A 17,889-nucleotide genomic window follows, 5' to 3' on the forward strand; every position below is an offset into this window, starting at 1 on the left:
TTTTTTTTTTTTTTTTTTTAGCCACTAACTGGATAGGTTTACGGAAGCTACAGGAACTTGATATATCTGACAATAAATTGACAGAACTCCCTGCCCTGTTCCTTCACTCTTTCAAGTCCCTCAATTCTCTGAATGTCTCCAGAAACAATCTGAAGGTGTTTCCAGATCCCTGGGCCTGCCCTTTGGTGAGTATCACACCAAAAGTCATGAAAGCCACAGTCAACTCTGCCTCTCAGCTGGCCTCAGAGAGCCCTCAGGTGCATTATGTCAGTTCATCCCCTCGGCAGCCAAGCCGGGTAGAAGGACCCGGTTCCCACATTGTAAGCATCGTCGCTCAGCATACAGCGAGGCTGTGTCCCAGGCAGATGACTCACCTGAAAGCCAGCCTGCCTGGCTCTGGGTTCAAGAGCCACCCAGCAACACCCACAGAACTTTACCCAGGGACAGCTTTCACCCTGGCACAGGACGACTCATGCCTGAAAAAAGGAGGGTTCAGTTCTTTTAGGACAACTATCACATAAGAGTAAGAAATCAGGCCGGGCGCTATGGCTCACGCCTGTAATCCCAGCACTTTGGGAGGCCAAGGTGGGTGGATCACAAGGTCAGGAGATTGAGACCATCCTGGCCAACATGGTGAAACCCTGTCTCTACTAAAATTAAAAAAAAAAAAAAAAAAAAATTAGCTGGGCGTGGTGGCACGTGGCTGTAGTCCCAGCTACGCAGGAGGCTGAGGCCAGGGAATTGCTTTTACCGGGGAGGCAGAGGTTGCAGTGAGCCCAGATTGCACCATTGCACTCCAGTCTGGTGACAGAGCAAGACTCTGTCTCAAAAAAAAAAAAAAAAAGCATCAATCTGCACTCGTAGCACTGCTGATTAAATGCTGTTTTTGCATCTGGGAAATTTTGCTTGTTAAAACAGATGGAATAGCATGAAGAATGTGTGTGTGTGTGTGTGCGTGTGTGTGTGTGTTATGGCTGTTGGTTTTAAACCAGGAAACTCTTCATCACTGGCATTAACATTCCTAGTCTGGCCATTCGTGTAGGGGAAACCAGCTTCTCTCTCCAGTGTGGTCCTGAATTGTTCCATTATTTCCCAGGACAATGGGCCGGATGTTCTGGAATGAAGGAAAAAGACCATGAGCTCCCCCAGGAAACCCCATTCCTGTCCCTTCCTTGGAGTAGGGGCGGGAGGACAAGGACAGTGAGGGTGTGCAGGCTTCCAGCAACACTCAGTCATCTTCATTAGAGGACATTATTGTAATGGTCCATTTTTAACATCAAATTTGGAAACAGTCTCACAGGCACCACTGCATTTAAAGGGCTAACTAATATACATTTTTTTTCTCGTCAATCTCTTAGAAATGTTGTAAAGCTTCCAGAAATGCCCTGGAATGTCTGCCAGACAAAATGGCTGTCTTTTGGAAAAATCACCTGAAGGATGTGGATTTCTCAGAAAACGCACTCAAAGAAGTTCCCCTGGGACTTTTCCAGCTTGATGTAAGGCTAATAGCCCTTTCTTTCTCATTTTCGGCTTTTGAGAGAAAATTGCTCCGTGTTGCAGTGAAATGTATGTGCTTTTCCTGAGCTTCTGAGATAAATATAAGGGGAAAAGGTGAAGAAAAAGTTCAGCTATCAAAAATATGCGTGGCCACGAACAGCGATGAGGGTGGAATGTGGACAGCAGAAGCAGCTGTGTCAGGTGGTGGTGGGGTTATGGTTCGTATCCCTCAGGACTTTCTTTAAGTCCACGGTCTGCCCATATATGAGGCTGAGTGGACACTGAGAGCTCCAGGAAGGGCCTTTCCACGGAGCCCTGTGTGCCTACCCCAGAATACGGGTACCTTCTCGCTTTAGGTTGTTTTAGGTGGTTGGCGGGTCCTTAGGCAGACAGGCCGTGGATCACACCCATTGCTTGGAGCTCAGGGCCAACCCCAGAAGGGGCCCCATCAGTGCCTGCTAAAGGCATCAGGGCAGCCTCACCAGGGGCCCTGTGGTGGATCCCCAGGCAGAGTGCCCAGGCCACCCTGCACAGGCTTCAGCCCCCGGTCCTGCCAGGCCACTGCCAGGACCCCCACAGGCACTCCTCCAAGGCCCGGTGCAGCCTCTTGTGTGCGGCGACCCCCACAAGGCAGCGAAGGCCCCTTCAGCATGTGTATCCTCAGAGAGGACGGGCTGTCATGTCCTAGGCTCCTGACAAGCACAGGGCAAAGCCAGGGAACCAGGGACAGGACTCATGCTTCTCAGAAGAAAGGAGCCACGCGGAGGTGCCCCGGGGGGGTCCCACATCATACTCCTCGCAGGGTACTCCTGGCCTTCAGGCCTTGTCCACAGCCCTTGGGCCCCTGTTCTGAGTCTGTCTTCTCGTATTTCACACCAACAACTAGCAGGCTTGGATTTTTGGCTTCCCCCAAAGCCCAGAATCAGCAAATCAGGAGAGGCAGAGCCTTGTCCAGAGCTTCACTGTGGGCCTGCAGGGAATGTGTCTGCTCGAGGTCTCCTTCTCCACACTGGGAAGGGGTGGGTGGGCATGTGGGGGCTTGGGGGGCCCTGAGGCAGGGTCTCCATAGAATTTCAGCAGGTGGGGGCTGGCTGCAGCGGTTCTGATGGTGGGCGGTGGCGTAAGCCCCTTCAACAAGGAAGGAGACGGAAGCACCAGGAGGAGAGAATTTAATGTGGGGCAGCAAACAGCCTGTGGCCCTCCTGAGGCCACCCTGGTTGTGGGCGGGATAGTTGGTGGCTGTGGTGATGTCCTCAAGCAGGGAGATAGCATGTCTAAGGTACTCCTGCAAAGTAAAATGTGGGCCAGGCATGATGGCTCAGACCTGGGCATGGTGACTCAGAACGGTACTCCCAGCACTTTGCAAGGCCAAAATGGGGGCATTGCTTGAGGCCAGGAGTTTGAGGCTGTAGCAAGCTATGATCACACCGCTGCACTCCAGCCTAAGAAACAGAGCGAGACCCTATCTCTAAAAAAGTAAATAATAAAAAGAATAACAAAAAAAGAATAAAACGTGTTACAGGTGCAAGGTAGCCCCTCATCCCCCTTGGTGACTGGGTTCCCTGCAGGGTCTGTTTGCAGTAGGGCTAAGGGAGGGCTACCCACGAGGGGCACCCCAGACATGCTGATAATCCTGAGGGGCCCAGCTTGGGACTGTGTCGGCTAGCAGAGGGCATGTGGCTAGGGCAGTTACCCTTGGTGGCACTGCCACCCCGTCCCCAGACCTGGGCTGGCCCAGGAGGCCACCCACCAGGAGGCGGCAGACACCAGCACTGTACTGCATGCCCCATGCCACCCCCACCAGCCGTGAGCCGTTGTCCTCCAAACCATCAGAGTCTGGCACTTTCCCCAGAGAGACACACCGGTCGGTAATCAGTACTCTTAAGAATCCTTAATGCTGACAGCTGCTTGGGCTCCTTTCACTCTAGAATAATTGCCTCTCACTGCCTTTGAGGGAGGAGCTCCTGTAGATAGATGGCCCCCGTCGCACTGTTTGGTATCATTTCGTGAGTTCGAAGAGGCTGCTGGGCCCCACACAGCTGGGATCTGCGTGAAGGAAAATTGGTTGGAATCATTTGACTGCACGTGGTTGGGAACTGACTGGCTCTTCAGTCTCCCCTCCCTTCTTGTATCCGATGCTATCTTAGCTTCTCTCTCCCTCCCTCTCTCTCTCAGGCCCTCATGTTCTTGAGGTTACAGGGGAACCAGCTGGCGGCACTTCCACCTCAAGAGAAGTGGACCTGCAGGCAGCTCAAAACCCTGGATCTCTCCAGAAACCAACTTGGCAAGTAAGCAGGGGCCTCTCCTCCCTGGCCAATTCCAAAGGGTGTGTGGGGCCACGGTCGAGCAGGTCCTCTGAATGGTGGCATGTGAGTCTGCGAGGGCTGCTGAGCCGCCAGCTGGGGGCTTAACAACAGAAATCACTGCCTCACAGCCCTGGGGGCTGAAGTCCGAGGTGAGGGCGTGGGCAGGCCTGGTTGGTTTCTCCTGAGGCCCCTCTCCTTAGCTTGCGGATCCATCTTCTCCCTGTGTCCTGGTGCGGTCAGGCCTCTGTTCATGTCTGTGACCTAATCTCCTCTTCTTATAAGGACACCAGTCGGATTGGATTAGAGTCCATCCTAATGACCTCATTTTAACTTAGTTACCTCCTTAACAGCCCTGTTTCCAAATACAGTCACATTCTGAGGAATTGGAGGTTAGGGCTTCGACACAGGAATGTGGGGGGAAACAGCCCCTAATGGTGTCCTCTCGTTTCTAATTTTTAGTCTGCTGGAGAATCTTGTCTCTCACTTCAGCCCAATCTGTAATTCTGTTCAAAAGTCTCTGCTGATCACTAACTGAAATGGACATGGAATTGAATAAAAGCACCCAGCCCCAAAGCCTTCCAGTAGGTGGAAAGCCGGGATGAGCCCAGCCAGCCTCTGGAGACCAGCCGCCCCCGTTATTTGCAGAAGGCCACTTCTGCATATCACGGTGGAACTTGCACCCCAAGGAGGGCCTCTGCGGGGAGGGGTGGGGGCAGTGAAAAAGGCAGCCGCCACTGCAGCGTGCGCCCCTGCCAGGCCCTGAAGAGTTGCACATGAATTGCTCCCTATCTCCGTGGCTTGGCATTATAACATCACAGCCAAAAGTAATGTTTTTGTCGTGCTGGCCTCAAATTTTGTCTCTTTTTCCTCCCCCCAGAAATGAAGATGGACTGAAAACGAAGCGTATTGCCTTTTTCACCACCAGAGGTCGCCAGCGCTCCGGGACTGAGGCAGGTGTGTGTGGGCTGGGAGACGGTGTTCCCAGATGAGACAGCCGGGGTAGCCTGGTTCCTGCTCCACCAAAGTGGGGATCGCCCTTATCTTGGGCCTTCCCCTTCAATGCCCTGTTGCAATGCCACAGATGTCCATGTTCAAATGAAAACCCTGCACATGAGCTGCGCCCATTCTTTCTGTCCCACGTGTGACACGCAAGTATCCTCAAGCCCCACTCTCCTGCGTGGAGGCCAGTGATGCCAGCAGCTAACATGTGCAGCTGATCTACACACCAGGCAGTGCCCTAGGCAGGTTACATATGTGAGAGTTTCTCATCCTCACAACGTGAGGTATGGGCCACATTTCCCCATTTTGCACATGGGGAGACTGAGGCTCCCAGGGTGTCTGAGCTTGGCTGCCACACCAAAATACCATCGACCGAGTGCTTCAGCAGCAGACACTTATTTTCTTACAGTTCTGGAAGCTGGATATCTGAGAGGAGGGTGCCAGCACTGTCAGGGGCTTGCGAGGGCCTTCTTCCTGGCATCCTTCTCTCTATGTCCTGAGATAGTGAAGAGAGCGAGGACTCTGGTCTTTCTTCCTCTTCTTTTTTTTTTTTTTTTTCTTTGAGACTGAGTCTCGCTGTGTCACCCAGGTTGGAGTGCAGTGGCGTGATCTTGGCTCACTGCAACCTCCGCCTCCCAGGTTCAAGCTATTCTCCTTCTTCAGCCTCCCGAGTAGCTGGGATTACAGGCATGTGCCACCATGCCTGGCTAATTTTGGTATTTTTGGAGATGAGCCACTGTGCCCGGCCCCTCTTCCTATAAGAACGTTAATCTCATCATAAGGGCCCCACCCTCATGACCTCATCCAAACCTAATTACAGCTCAAATATCCCGTCTCCAAATAGTAATTTTGTATTTTAATACAATACAGGATGCCAGGAAGAAGGCCCTCGCTAGCCCCTGACAGTGCTGGCACCCTCCTCTCAGATATCCAGGGTTTCACCATGTTGGCCAGGCTGGTCTTGAACTCCTGACCTCAAGTGATCCGCCTGCCTCGGCCTCCCAAAGTGCTGGGATTACAGGTGTGAGCCACCACGCCCGGCCCCTCTTCTTATAAGAATGTTAATCTCATCGTAAGGGCCCCACCCTCATGACCTCATCCAAACCTAATTACAGCTCAAATATCCCATCTCCAAATAGTGTCACATTGGGTATTAGAGCTTCGACATGTGAATTTGGTGGGGGGCGGGGGACACAGTTCAATCCATGGCATAGGGACTGACTGATTTGTCCCAGGTTGTGTGGCTGCTTCTCAGTAGCAGAGCCAGGTTTCATCCCAGGACTGTGGGACTTCAGCCCTGGACCAGCAGCTCTGTGCTGTTAAGTCTCTACTGCCACACGATGGCGTCTTGCAAAGCCCACGTGGATCATGGCTGCCTTTGGACCCACAGGCTGAGGTGAGGCCAAGGTTGCACAGGGGCTCGTGGTCTTCCCCAAAACTCAACAGAGACAGAACTTTCCTGGTTTTTGTGCTGGTCACACAACAAGGCCAGTTCAGCAGAGAGTACGTCTAGGTAAACAAGCTCTTTTTGTTCCATTATCTTCTGTGAGACACAGGGGAAGGTATGGAGCTGTCCCTTTCATTAAACAACCAGCTCTGCTTCTTAACCTCAAAGCTACGACTTCCAAAGCCAGCTCTGCTCACAGAAATATCCCTGAGGATGCTGGCCCAGAAAACCAGAACCCACATCCAAGTTGTTTTAAACATAATACAACTTTCTTCTTCGGTTTGATAGATGGTTGTTGGCAAGTACGGATAGTATGAGGTAGGGATGAGTGACGCCACAGAGGCCAGGACACATTTGCAGGAGGTGAACTAGGGAGTTTGCCGCTGCTATGCTCTTGGATGAACTGGTGTGCCTGTGTGTTGAGTATGATACACATAGAGATCTGTCCCATAAGAGCGTGTGTATTTATATGTGACTGAAAAAGGAATATCAGTGGACCAGATAAAAGAGTTCAAAAATAGACCTCAGTAAACATAGAAATACATCAGGAGTCCCCAGCGCCCTGCAGGAAGCGGACCGGTATTGGTCCCTGGCCTGCTAGGAACCAGGCCACACAGCAGGAGGTGAGCGGTGGGCCAGTGAGCATCAGTGCCACCTCCTGTCAGATCAGCGGCAGCACTGGATTCTCACAGGAGCGCGAACCCTATTGTGAACCGCGTCTGTGAGGGCTCTAGGTTGTGCCCTCCTTGTGAGAATCTAACGCCTGATGATCTGAGGTGGAACAGTTTCATCCCTAAACTGTCCCCCTCACCAATGCTGCAGTCCATGGAAAAATTGTCTTCCACAAAACTGGTCCGTGGTGCCAAAAAGGTTGGGGACTGTTATTATGTAATATATGACAAAGGCAGAATTTCAACTTAGTGTAAAAGGATGCTCGCGTGTATTAATAAACGGTGTTGATATTCCTGCCTGGAAGGGGGACAAAACACCCTACTAGATTACAACAATCAGGTTTAAGTATAAAAAAAGAAAACAATAACATTTAAGGAATATAGGTATAATTTCGCTATGAGGGAGATCTTTAAAATCTAGTTGGAAAATCCAGGAATAATTTTTTAAAAAGACTGAAATCGTTGGCTTCATAAACATTCAAAAATTGTGTTCAGTGGGAAGCATCATAAACCAAGTCATAATGCAAACAGACTAAGAAGAAATATTTGCAACACAAATTGTTGCAACACAAATTGGCTTAAGTCCCTGATATACAAAGAATGCTTACAAATTGATTAAAAAAAAAAAAAAAGACAACACAATAGGCAAAAAAAATGGGCAAGGGATATAAACAATTTGCAGAAAAGGAAGTCCAGAGGGCCAGGAAACAAATGAAAAGGTCCTTAACCACACGAATAGGGAAATGCAATTATGAATTTCATAACTGATCCTTTTATAAATGAAGAGCCTTAGGACCTTAGAAATTGAGTCCAGACATAGGGATTTCACTTGGAAGGAAGGGGAAACAAACACCATCTTCTCCTTCATGCCAGACGGGATGATGGGTATGAGAACAGGAGCTAGTGTAGATCTCGGTCACGCAAGCCACTTGCTGTGTGGATTAGAAACGTGTCTCCAATTTAGAAATGCCAAATCCTTCCTGGGACCACGGAGGAGTGTGCAAGGAAGTGGGCTCAGCACTCAATGAGACGCCAGTGGGGAAAGTCACAGGCATGCATGGAAAAGCACCATAGGACTACGCGCAGTACCAATGCTCTAGAAAGTGACAGCTGGCAGCCCGCAGAAGTACGTCTGGGGAGCCATGTGAGGGGGCCGCGCCCCTGGGAGGTTCTCTGGCAGAGGTGAATCTTGGCCTTGGCAGATGACAAAGGCCTCTTGATTCTTTAAACTTCATCTAGAAAGTTGAGGCCCACACCTGAGTGAAAAGAAGGCGGCTCTTTGCAAACCCTTTTCCTCAGTAGGGTTATTCTCCCAGGGCCATGGACCCTTGGGTAAGGAATTATCTACAAAAGACAGCTTGTTTGCAGTAGGATAGTAAAATTCCAAGTAGATTTATGTACATTCAAATAGTCATATTTGTGCAGTGGCCTCATCCAAAAATAATTTGGATGGCCGTTTTTACGGTAAAAATCAGACCAGCAGAGTCATAAATAACTTATGAATAAATAATTACAGTTCTTAAATATCTTGAACTGTGTTCTCCCCAGCTCAGTGCCCATCGTTTTCAACACTGGGCCAGGAGGTCTGTTACAGGTGTTGCCTCTGTTTGCAATCATAGCTCATTATTCCAGCCGTCTCTTACTTAAAGAGGCTTCATAAACACCGAAGCGAAACTTTAAAAGTTTGGAAAGCACAGAGGCCAGGTGTTTAGAATGTGTTCTCTGGGGAGAAAGTAAGCCTTTCTCATTATGACGTTCTTTCATGAAAATGTGAATTAGGGCAGGCTAATATTGATCATCTTTTTTCATTGAAGGAAAAAAAAGGAAGCTTTTTGAACATTTCCTTACCTAGCAAGGACTCATACAAAGCCATCTTTAGAGGGCCGGTGCACCTTTATTTCCACAGGAGCCCCTGCAGTGAGTCCCATTCACAGTGCAGCTGGCTGGGCAGGTTTTCCAGGCATTGGTTTTGGTATTCCATTATTGGCTCTCTCTGAATGTTCTCAGAGGCCAGGTTACCCATTACCATTGTTATTGCAGCTACATGTGTGGAGGAAAGCCAGAGCCGAGGCGGGGTAGCTATGATCAAGGGCAACCGAGCCTGGTTTCAGCCCAACAAAAGAACTCCGGCTTCTCTATTTTCCATGTCTGGCAGGGAACCCTATGAGAGGGCTTTGAGGTAGTTGTTTAATCTTGAATTCTCCGAGCTCCCAGGCATGCTGTCCTGCCCCCTCTCCAGGCCTTAGTAGGGAGGATAAAGGCACTTCAGAGATTCTGCTGAAATCCAAACCTCTGATTCCCATCAGTGTGCGTTTCCAAGCTCTTTCTCAATTCAAATGCTCTGGTGCCCGTGGAAACAGCAAATTTGACATGATTTTCATGGTAATCTCATAGTGAGCCTAATTAATAAAGTCACTTAAATACTAAACAGTTGGCTGGCTTTTCAAAGAATGGCATCGTAAGAAGCATAAAAACAGCCAACTGTGGTATATTTTCATTAACTAGCTTTTTTTCATGGAAAAAGCAGTGCATGTATATTTTAAAACACCGTTTTTGAACAGTAGCAAAGGGCATGGGATAAATATTCAGTCCTCTAGTAATTCCTTTCCCCAGAGACAACTATGGAGTTCAGTGCATCTCTGGTAACCATTGTGTTCCTGTCTAACAACTGTAACCTCTGTGCATACACATGTGCAGGTGTGGTGTGTGTGCATATAACATATACACGGTGTGCGTGTGTGTGCATGCATGTGTGCACACATTTTCTGCTACACTAATAGGCCTTCTAGATATCCGGTTCTGAACTTTTTTTTTTTTTTTTTTTTTTTTTTGAGATGGAGTCTTGCTCTGTCACCCAGGCTGGAGTGCAGTGGCACAATCTCAACTCACTGCAACCTCCACCTCCCAGGTTCAAGTAATTCTCCTGCCTCAGTCCCCCGAGTAGCTGGGATTACAGGTGCCCACCATCACGCCTGGCTAATTTTTGTATCTTTAGTAGAGACAGGGTTTTACCATCTTGGCCAGCCTGGTCTTGAACTCCTGACCTCGTGATCCCCCTGCCTCGGCCTCCCAAAGTGCTGGGATTACAGGCGTGAGCCACCAGCCTGGCGCACCTTGCCTTTTCAATTGATGGGTAGCTCTTGAGTATTACTTCATACCCCCATATATGTAGACCTGCCCCATACTTTGTAATAGCTGCAATTATTCTATTACTCATTGAACCAACCCCCTGTGGCTGGACACATAGGTTGTTGTAGATTGTCCTCTATCTCTGCCACTGAGTGTCCTCATTCTCACATCTTTGCCACACATGCATGCAAGGCTGTCTGTAGAATGAGAATTGCTAGGTCGATGAGGTGAGCATTTTGTTCTGATAGGCTTGCCAAAATGCCCTCTGGAGGTTGCATCAGTTTATACGCCCACCTGGTCACCACGCTGTGACGGTCCAGAATTATTTTTAAATGCAGTCTGCTTTGCCATGTCTTTGCAGCATGTGTGCTGGAATTTCCGGCCTTCCTAAGTGAGTCTTTGGAAGTCCTTTGCCTGAACGACAACCACCTCGACACAGTCCCTCCCTCGGTTTGCCTACTGAAGAGCTTATCAGAGCTCTACTTGGGAAAGTAAGTACACATCTGGAGGGGCCGTGCTGGCTCTGCTGGCCCAGAGAGGCAGAATGCCCATCCCTAAACCAACTGGGACACAGAAAGCCAGGCAGAAAGAAGCCATCTACTTTCCAAGAAGCAGTAGTGGGATTTTCGGAACAGGACTTGATCAAGGAGGTGGGGAGAGAGGAAGACAGAGTAGTGATACAATGATACACACTTTCGCTACATCACTCGGGCTGTGATGAGGAGAACCAGTCAATCATTCATCCTTTCATTACTGAGCTCCCATTGCATGCCAGCTACTGCCAGGGGTTCTAGGCAGTGTGCAAAGCTTGATGAGAGTGTAAAATGTTATATTAATATTAAAGGGACATCGCCTTCTCGGGAAGAGGTAGTGATCATCTTTATGGGGATGTAATTAGTAGCAGAGACAGGAAAGTTGGGGGAGGGGACTCAATTCTAAGCTGTGGGGATTTGCAGAAGACAGAGCTGCCGTTTCTATCACTGATCCTCCAGGAGAAAGGCTTTGGAATTAGTGTTGAAATCAGGGCTCAAAGTGTGGGGTCTGGGGTGCAGGCTGCAGAGGCTGACAGGAGCCACGTGTGTGTGTGTGCATGTGTGTGTGTGTGTATTCTCTCGTGGTGGACACATCTGTCTTCAGCAACCCTGGTCTCCGGGAGCTCCCTCCTGAGCTGGGGCAGCTGGGCAACCTCTGGCAGCTGGACACTGAAGACCTGACCATCAGCAATGTGCCTGCAGAAATCCGAAAAGAAGGTAGGGCTTCCGCAGCCCTGTCCCCTGCCATCACCTCTTGGAAAGACAACTCCAGTCCACTTGTTAAGTTCTGGGGGTGGAGACAGTTGGTGACCCATGGAGCCCAGCTCCAGGTTCCAGATTTGGCAAGATGCTATAAAATTGTCCCTAGCAATCGTTACTGAGGGTCACTATACTGAGAAGGACCAGGTGATACAACTGTGACCTCCTGGGCAGCAAGGATTTTGTCCATAGGTTCTTGCCTCTTAGAGTTCGCTTTTGGGGTGGTTAGTGTCATGCCTTCCCTCCCCCTGATCCAGTAGTCTTCCTTAACTGTCCCCACTAAAACACAAAGGAGTTCCTTCACAACAGGATTTTGTGTCCTAAGAGATGTGAGCATGTTTCCACGCAGCTCCCCTTCCCCTTAATGATTTCACACAGGCCCCAAAGCAATGCTGTCTTACCTGCGTGCTCAGCTGCGGAAAGCGGAGAAGTGCAAGCTGATGAAGATGATTATCGTGGGTCCCCCGCGCCAGGGCAAGTCCACCCTCCTGGAGATCTTACAGACGGGGAGGGCCCCCCAGGTGGTGCACAGAGAGGCCACCATCAGGACCACCAAGTGGGAGCTCCAGAGGCCGGCTGGCTCGAGAGCCAAGGTCAAGGATGGTCAGCGTGCAGAGTCCCTGTGGGTGGGAGGGACATCCCTTGGACTCCTTCTCCCTTCTCCCCAGAGAGCCCAGGATTTTCTCAGCCTCGTGTCCAAAGCTCAGGCCCTTTGCAGGAGCCACTGTGTACCGTTCCATACCAGCTTCTGCCAAGAGCAGCAAATCATTTCTTAATATGACTTTGTGATTTTTTCTTTTTCTTTTTTTTTTTTTCTCTTGAGACAGGGTTTCACTGTGTCACTCAGGCTGGATGCATCCTCAACCTCCCCAGCTTAAATGATCCCCCTGCCCTGTATGTTTCTGTTATAGTTACTTGAGGCTCTGGGACAGTGGTTCTTAACCCCGGCTGTCTGTTAGATTCCCTTGAGGGGCTTTTAAAGATAGCAATTCCCAGGCCTCACCTCACTGCTCTCTGACCCCAAGGATTCAAGTTCAAGTGGTCTGGGATAAGGCACCCCCAGGGCTGAGAGCTAACCACTGTTGCAGGCAGTGAAACACACCAGCATCTGCCCCCTGATGAGGAGGCTAAAAGCACTCTGGGACTTAACGCCTTGCCCTCCCTGACACCTGCTTTCACCCCAGGTTCTGAAAAGTCCTGTTTCTAAGCCCTACTTAAAATGAATCCATCACTGCTTGAACCCGGGAGGTGGAGGTCGCAGTGAGCCGAGATCATGCCACTGCACTCCAGCCTGGCGACAGAGCAAGACTCCATTCAAAAAAAAATGTTTGAGTCCATCCATAAACTTCTTAATCATCTTGCTTTCCATTCAGTGCCAGGCAAATGGAAATGAACATTTTCCTGTTCATGTAACAGAGAAAAGAGCCATGGACTGTTGGTGGGAACTCCATCCCCGGAATAGAGCAGGGGCAGTTAGCCCTTTCTCTGAGCTCGGGGAATGAACACACATAGATAAGGCCATCCTCATCAACTGTATTTGGATTTCTGCCACCCTGTGATTCCTCGGGATCCAAGGGGCAAGGAGGCTGCTTCACTGTGGAAAACTGAGGAGGCTTGAGATCCAGATGGTCCATGATTTTCCCCCAAAGCTCCTGCGCACAGTGCCAACCAAACACTGCAGCTTCTTCCACACACAACCACTTTCCAAACCTGCTTTGAAAAAGTAGGCATTGAAGCTGTGCATCTGTTCTAACACGGACTTGGAAGCTGGTCCTCCAAGGGGTGAAGCGCTGCCTGTTGGGGCCAGAACAATCAAACATGACAATCAACGCCAGGCCAATCCTAGAACATTCCAGGAGCAAATCTAGCTGACTCGAGTCTGAAGGTTCTCTCCAGGAACCAGAATCCTCTGCATTCTCTCCTGCTTTGCCTTTTTCTTAACAGTTATGCAATCTCATTTCTTCTCTTAGCTTCCTCTAGCTGAGGCCTGAGGGGTGAATTCGTGCTTCTATTTTTCCTGACCTTCACCCCCACTTCCTTTCTGCGATGATTAAAACCCCCTACCCTTTAGTGGAAGGACAATCCTGTGAAGGCTGAGCCCGCCGCTCTCTCTGTGGCCGGCCTCAGCCAGTTGAGAACAGCTGTTTTCATCTTTATACAAAACCAGGTCAGCACACTGTGTCTTGGAGGCTGATGCTGCCTCACAGAGATGACTCCTTTCTGTAGAAAACTGCAGCCTTAGCATCCAGGGCCAGACTCTTACCTCATGCAATGATAGAGAAACCACCGTTTACACAGCCGTTCCCGGCAGCCCAACAGCTCATCTTTTGTTTGATTCCCACAGGGTGGGAGGGAGTTTCCCAGCATCCTTGGTGGGCGCCACCCTCTGAGCCCCACAAGTTCAGAGGCCCATCTCCTCCTCCTGCCCTGGCACACAGGGAGGCTGAACCCCAGTGCAAGCCGTGACATCAGAGCACAGCTTCCTCCCACAGGGCATCCCCTACCCATCTGCAGCCCAGACAGAGCCAGGCCCTCTGAAGTCTGTCCAGGGCCTGGCCTCTGCTCTGCTAGGAGTAGACAGAAGTCCCAGAAGCCCACCCCCATGCCATCGGGCCCCTGTCCCTCGCCCGGATAACTGTTTCCTAAGAAACAATAGAGTGTCCAGAACTTTTCCACGGTTGTTTTTTCAGACCCCTGAGTCCAGCCTCCAGAGTTATCCGTTGTCTCCGTTTGGTTGACTGAAGCCTTTGTCTCTAAAATGCCTCCCTGTCGCTGCCTTGTTGCTCAAGTAGGTTGAGTCCGTGGAGTTCAACGTCTGGGACATCGGGGGACCGGCCAGCATGGCCACTGTCAACCAGTGCTTCTTCACGGACAAGGCCCTGTACGTGGTGGTCTGGAACCTGGCGCTGGGGGAGGAGGCCGTGGCCAACCTCCAGTTCTGGCTGCTCAACATCGAGGTGAGGACACCAGACGCCAGCCCTGCCCTTTCAGTGCCCAGAGCTTCGCAGGTCCCACCGCTTCCCTCAAGCATCCCCTGTACTGAGAAAAAAACGGGGGTTATGTTCCATGGAGGGCCCCAGAACCGTGGTCCTGCTTGCTTTTCACAGTGAGGCACTTGAAACCTTCCTCTGTTGAGGGCTGGTGATGTAATTTCCCCGCTTCCCTTAAATTTGGGAACCCCCACCCTTGGATCCAAAAGCAGAGCAGGGTTCCCTTCCTGTTATAAAGATGTCCTTGTCTCCCTGCCTCTGATGGCTGCTGTCATGTCTGAAGGGTCAGAAATCCCTCCCCACAAGTCCAATTCAGCACCCTCTGTGGAGGAGGTCACAGAACACCATAGACACCCCTCAATGCAGCAGTCCCTCAGGTTCACGGAGAATGAGGAGCACAGGTGCTGCCTGGGCTGACATCCTGTAGCGCAGTCTGTTTTGCATTACTATAAAGGAATGACTGAGACTGGGTAATTTATGAAGAAAAGAGGTTCATTTGGCTCACAGTTCCACAGACTATACAAGCATGGCTTCAGCATCTGCGTGGCTTTTGGTTAGGCCTCAGGAAGCTTTTAGTCATGGCAGAAGGGAAGGAGAGCCAGCATGTCACATAGTGAGAGAGGGAGCAGGAGAGACAGGAGGAGGAGCCAGGCTCCTTTCCACAATCAGCTCCTCTGTGAACTGACATAGGGTGAACGCACCCATTACTGCAGGAGGGCGCCAAGCCATTCATGAGGGATCTGGCCCCATGACCCAACCTCCCATCAGGCCTCACCTCCAACACTGGGGATCACATTTCAACATAAGATTTGGAGGAGACAAACATCCAAACCGTCTCAAGGCTGCAGATTGGTGGCTGAGCAAGGGCCGTGGCATCCAGGGTCAGCGCACCTGCACAGCTGGGAGCTCTGTCCTGTCCCTTGTTCCGTGAACAGAGACAATACTCAGCCGTGGGGTTCTCTGTTGCAGGCCAAGGCCCCAAACTCCGTGGTGCTGGTGGTCGGGACGCACCTGGATTTAATTGAAGCCAAGTTCCGTGTGGAAAGGATTGCAACGCTGCGTGCCTATGTGCTGGCACTCTGCCGCTCCCCCTCCGGCTCCAGGGCCACAGGCTTCCCAGACATCACCTTCAAACACTTACAGTGAGTGCCCAGCCTCTGGCAGCTCCTGCCTTCTTGTGGGTGCCAGTCGCTGATCTTTCCTGGGATCAGCTTGCAGAGAGCTCCTGAGTCTGGGTGGGGCTAGGCCCCTTCCCTGGCCAAGGGTGGCCATCCACAGAGCTGACCCAGCCTTGGGGAGGGTGAAGACCTACCAGACGGCTGGCTGGGTGAGGCCTGGAGGTGCCCCTCTTTGCTTCCTTTCTGCCCCATCCCCGCCCCAAGGGCCAGTGCTGAAAATGCATGGTGCCTATTGAACCAGGAGACTGAACGTGGGCACCACCCAACCAATTGCTGCCCATCTAATTTGTTGATCACTGATCAAGGACAGACCCTGGGGAGGGAGGGCCAGCCCTTCCATTGGGTCTGAGTGGTCCTGATAGCAGCCTTTGAGTCACAGAGGGCCAAGAGTTGGGAGGGGCTTTCAGTTAGGCATCACGACGTGTCCATACAGATAAGTCCAATTGCCCTGGGCTGACCGCCTGTCACTGGACTTTCACAACAGCCCTGCAGGTTGTGGGGATTGTTTGCCACTTTGTAGGTGAAGAAGCTGAGGTTCAGCAAGTTAAGTGTGCCCTAATGGGAGTAAAATACACTGCACATTGCATTAGCTGCACTGATGGCTCTCGGATTCCCTCACCGGGGGCGGAGCGCCACGGGTACTGGTGCATGGGTCAGCCTGGGACACATTGGCCTGGCTCGGAATACAGGATGAGGCTGTCAGGAATTCCTGCTTTGCCCTTGAGAAAGTCCCATGGGGTCTGTGATAAGAGGAGCCCTGGCTCTGGGTCAGAACCCGAGTCCAGCCTGCGTGAGCCTGTGCCTGCCCAGCCTGTACCCTTGGGGGTCTCGATGTACCTCTGCACCTCACTTTCCTCCTCCGTGAGGTGCCATGTTTAGTCTGGGAAGACAGACTAAAGCGACACAGTGTGGGGCACCCAGCACAGTGATTTGCAGAAAGCAAGGCCTCAATAAACTTCTTGTGTTGTCTTTCACGAGTTCTCCAGACTTGCCAGCGTTCAGGACAAACCTCTCGGGGAAACAGAGAAGCAGCAGTGCTTCCTCGGAGTGGGGCATGATGAGTAAAGACGGGTCTTTTTGCACACAGTGAGATTTCCTGCAAGAGCCTGGAAGGTCAGGAAGGGCTGCGGCAGCTGATCTTCCACGTCACGTGCAGCATGAAGGACGTGGGCAGCACCATCGGCTGCCAGCGACTGGCAGGGCGGCTGGTGGGTACCTTGCTGGTCCAGTTTAAACCAGTGCACCTGCTTCCCATTGTTGGGGGTCCTCACTTCCCCCTCTCTCCTGTGAAGCCCATGTCTTTGTGGCAAGGCTCGGTGGTTCCTGGTGAGGGAGGGTCAGGATGGAAGATAGTGGGTGGAAAAGTCCCACCCCCTCAGGCCACAGGGGCCGGGCAGGATCTGCCCAAGCTGGCAGGTGTGCCTTGGGACCTGAGAGACCCTGCCTCGCCCAACTGTCCCCCAGATCCCCAGGAGCTACCTGAGCCTGCAGGAGGCCGTGCTGGCAGAGCAGCAGCGCCGCAGCCGGGACGACGACGTGCAGTACCTGACGGACAGGCAGCTGGAGCAGCTGGTGGAGCAGACGCCCGACAACGACATCAAGGACTACGAGGACCTGCAGTCAGGTGGGTGGGGCTGGGGTGGGCGGCAGGGTGCCCGTGAGAAATGGAACTGTCTGTACTTGCTAACTTCAGCTTGGCCTCAGCAATGAATGAGAGACCGACACCCAGCCTGCGTTTCTGCCTTCCATCCCCCTCCCCTTCCTTCTTCCCTCTCACCCTTCTTTCCTTGGAGGGAGAGAACACAAACAGCTACTCTACACCAGCATTGTGTTTGCCACGAGGACAGACATACAAGCTGATGGACTGGCCCCTGCCCTCCGGGGCTGATGTTCAGTCAGGGAGACAGAGGTCAAACAGTTACAATTGATTCTCATTAGCCACAGGACTGACGTTCTGTAAAGTCACCGTGATCACTGAAATAGCGAATACTGAACCAGTGCTCCTAGGAGAGACGCAGGGTTCGGCTCCTGCGAGCCTCTGGTCACAACATACTCACCAGCCCGTCAGTACAGAACCTTGTTTTATGTGTGTTGCTGCTTAAAGATGCCATACTTAACATATGTTGTTGATTTGTTGGCATTGAACTCACGGCTGACAGCACTATTGCTCATTTATGAACAAAGCTTATCTAACACACAGGTTTCCTCCATAAGGCACATCGCAGCCTTCTCACGCTTAGGGAACTAAACAGCGTTTCAGCACTTCACTAGGGACCATTTTGAACAGTGAAAGCATCAACAAAAAGCACAAAAATTCAAAAAACGTGGCACTGACATAGACCACTAAGCAGGCAGCTGTTTTCAGCATGAGAGCTGAGAG

The 17,889-nt window shown here is 51.2% G+C and overlaps 1 protein-coding gene across 6 annotated transcripts in view; it reads left to right on the forward strand.

Annotated features, from left to right (window-relative positions):
• Nucleotides 1–17,889, forward strand: part of LRRK1 (leucine rich repeat kinase 1) — a 151,545-nt gene that overhangs the window by 92,545 nt on the left and 41,111 nt on the right. For all 6 annotated transcript variants that reach the window (XM_034939514.3, XM_055098802.2, XM_055098803.2 and 3 more), the window contains 11 exons: nucleotides 22–185; nucleotides 1,359–1,496; nucleotides 3,673–3,785; nucleotides 4,681–4,757; nucleotides 10,411–10,540; nucleotides 11,187–11,299; nucleotides 11,720–11,934; nucleotides 14,134–14,298; nucleotides 15,301–15,473; nucleotides 16,597–16,717; nucleotides 16,974–17,133. In XM_034939514.3, coding sequence (XP_034795405.2) covers nucleotides 22–185; nucleotides 1,359–1,496; nucleotides 3,673–3,785; nucleotides 4,681–4,757; nucleotides 10,411–10,540; nucleotides 11,187–11,299; nucleotides 11,720–11,934; nucleotides 14,134–14,298; nucleotides 15,301–15,473; nucleotides 16,597–16,717; nucleotides 16,974–17,133 — 1,569 coding nt within the window. The remainder of the gene's footprint in view (nucleotides 1–21; nucleotides 186–1,358; nucleotides 1,497–3,672; nucleotides 3,786–4,680; nucleotides 4,758–10,410; nucleotides 10,541–11,186; nucleotides 11,300–11,719; nucleotides 11,935–14,133; nucleotides 14,299–15,300; nucleotides 15,474–16,596; nucleotides 16,718–16,973; nucleotides 17,134–17,889) is intronic.

The sequence above is a fragment of the Pan paniscus genome, chromosome 16 (assembly GCF_029289425.2).
Source record: "Pan paniscus chromosome 16, NHGRI_mPanPan1-v2.0_pri, whole genome shotgun sequence".
Taxonomy (NCBI): Eukaryota; Metazoa; Chordata; class Mammalia; order Primates; family Hominidae; genus Pan; species Pan paniscus.